The following is a 1733-nucleotide window of genomic DNA, read 5'->3' as shown; positions in this document are numbered from 1 at the left end:
AGAAAAGGTGCTGGTGGGAAGCGGTGTCCTGCTGTGGAGAGGAGTTGGAGACCACCCCTGCCCAGGGCTGAATCCTTCCTCCCTGGCAGGCTGTACTGTGCTCCTTGCAAAGATGGATTATGCCAAGTCCCTGAGCCTGCGCCTGGCTGCCCCCGTCTCCAAGTAAGTGCTGGGGAGCCACTGTCCCCGGGGTGGGGGACACCAGAGCCCTCCATGCTCTGGTACCTCTCGGCCCCCTGAGTGGATGTGCTGCTTGCCACTGCGACCTGGGGGGCTGGCACTGCCTGGGACTGGCGGAGGGTCTCAGGACACCCCGATCCCTCTATCCCTCCTCAGATGTGTCTCAGCAAGTGCCTCCATGACCCAGCAGCTCCTGTCAAGCCCAGCCCCGCGGCCCCGACCCTTCCGTGTCTGCAACTGGGACCGGAGCCTGCGCAAGGGCATCATGGCACACAGCCTCACTGACCTGCTGCACCAGGTGAGCTGGGGGCTGTCTGTCTGTCTGCCCATGGACTGTCCATCCACCCAGGTGGGTGGTGGGCTGGTCTCCCCCACTCACTCCCAGCACCCTCGCAGGCTCAGAGCGCCGTGCTTGCCCCGAGTCCTGTCTTGCTGGTGCTGGATGAGGATGGAACTGTGGTGGAGACAGAGGCTTTCTTCCGGACGCTGGAGGAGGGCACAGTGCTGATGGCCCTGAGCAAGGGGCAGACCTGGACTGCCTCCAAGGTGGGAGCACCCCTGGGTGGCGGGAGCCTGGTTTGTCCCATCTGCATCCCACGCTGGGATCAGCAGGGAGATGGTGCTGGGCTGGGGGGTCCCCAGGGTGCTGGGTGAGGTGGGACCAGGAGGGTGGGTAACCCTGGTCCTGCTCTCCCCTAGACGCCCGGCTACCAGCTGAGCCTGTCCCGCAAGCCCCCTCGGAGGATTGATGTTGCCTGCGTCACCTTTGACCTCTACAAGACCAACCCGCGGGACCTGGGCTGCCTCAACGTCAAAGCAACACTCTACGGCACCTACAGCATGTCCTACGACCTGCGCTGCTATGGAGCCAAGCGCCTGATGAAGTGAGTGGTGGGGGGGACTGGAGATGGCTCCAGGAGAGGAGATGCTGCAGTGGGGACCGGCCCCACTGCTCATAACCCTCTGTGAGGTGCAAGGAGGGATGCTCACCCCTTTTCCTCTCTGCCCAGGGAAGCCCTGCGCTGGACCCTCTTCACCATGCAGGCCACCGGCCACGTCCTGCTCGGCACCTCCTGCTACATGCAGCAGCTCCTGGATGCCACGGAGGAGCCGAAGGAGGCCGAGAGCAGCCCAGCACTGCAGAGCCTCCTGCCCCGCAGCCTCCCGCCCTTGCCTCGCAGGAAGACGCTGCAGTGAGGGTCGGGTGCCCTGTTCCCCCTCCTTTGTCCCCCCCCCCTCCCAATCCCTGGGGGGGGTCCCAGCACCCTGCTAGGTCAATGCTTGGGGGGGAGGCTGCCACGGTGCCGTGGCACAGCCCCTCCTTGCACTCTGCTGGCTGAGCACGGCCAGCTCTCCTCTGTAATATCTACTACTCTGTAAATATATTTATTTATAGTAAAGCTCTGCTGACTTCACCTGTGTCTCATCTCACTTTTGCTGGGGGGGGGGTTGAAGGGGGGAAACACGACTCGGCCACTTGCCCCACTTGGCATGCTGGGGGGTGGTGCAAGAGTATGCAAGGAGGGGACCTGTCGCAAGCGGTTCCCTCAGGG

The 1733-nt window shown here is 63.6% G+C and overlaps 1 protein-coding gene across 1 annotated transcript; it reads left to right on the top strand.

Annotated features, from left to right (window-relative positions):
* The first annotated feature begins 112 nt into the window (after positions 1 to 112).
* On the top strand, positions 113 to 1377 carry CIDEC (cell death-inducing DFFA-like effector c). Its single transcript, XM_009890048.1, has 5 exons — positions 113 to 162; positions 337 to 478; positions 577 to 726; positions 880 to 1064; positions 1191 to 1377. Exons 1-5 carry the CDS (start codon positions 113 to 115, stop codon positions 1375 to 1377), a joined length of 714 nt encoding a protein of 237 aa, XP_009888350.1.
* The last annotated feature ends 356 nt before the right edge of the window (positions 1378 to 1733 follow it).

Source organism: Charadrius vociferus, unplaced genomic scaffold, assembly GCF_000708025.1.
Source record: "Charadrius vociferus isolate BGI_N301 unplaced genomic scaffold, ASM70802v2 scaffold1028, whole genome shotgun sequence".
Classification (NCBI taxonomy): Eukaryota; Metazoa; Chordata; class Aves; order Charadriiformes; family Charadriidae; genus Charadrius; species Charadrius vociferus.
This window is presented reverse-complemented; position numbering and strand designations above follow the sequence as displayed.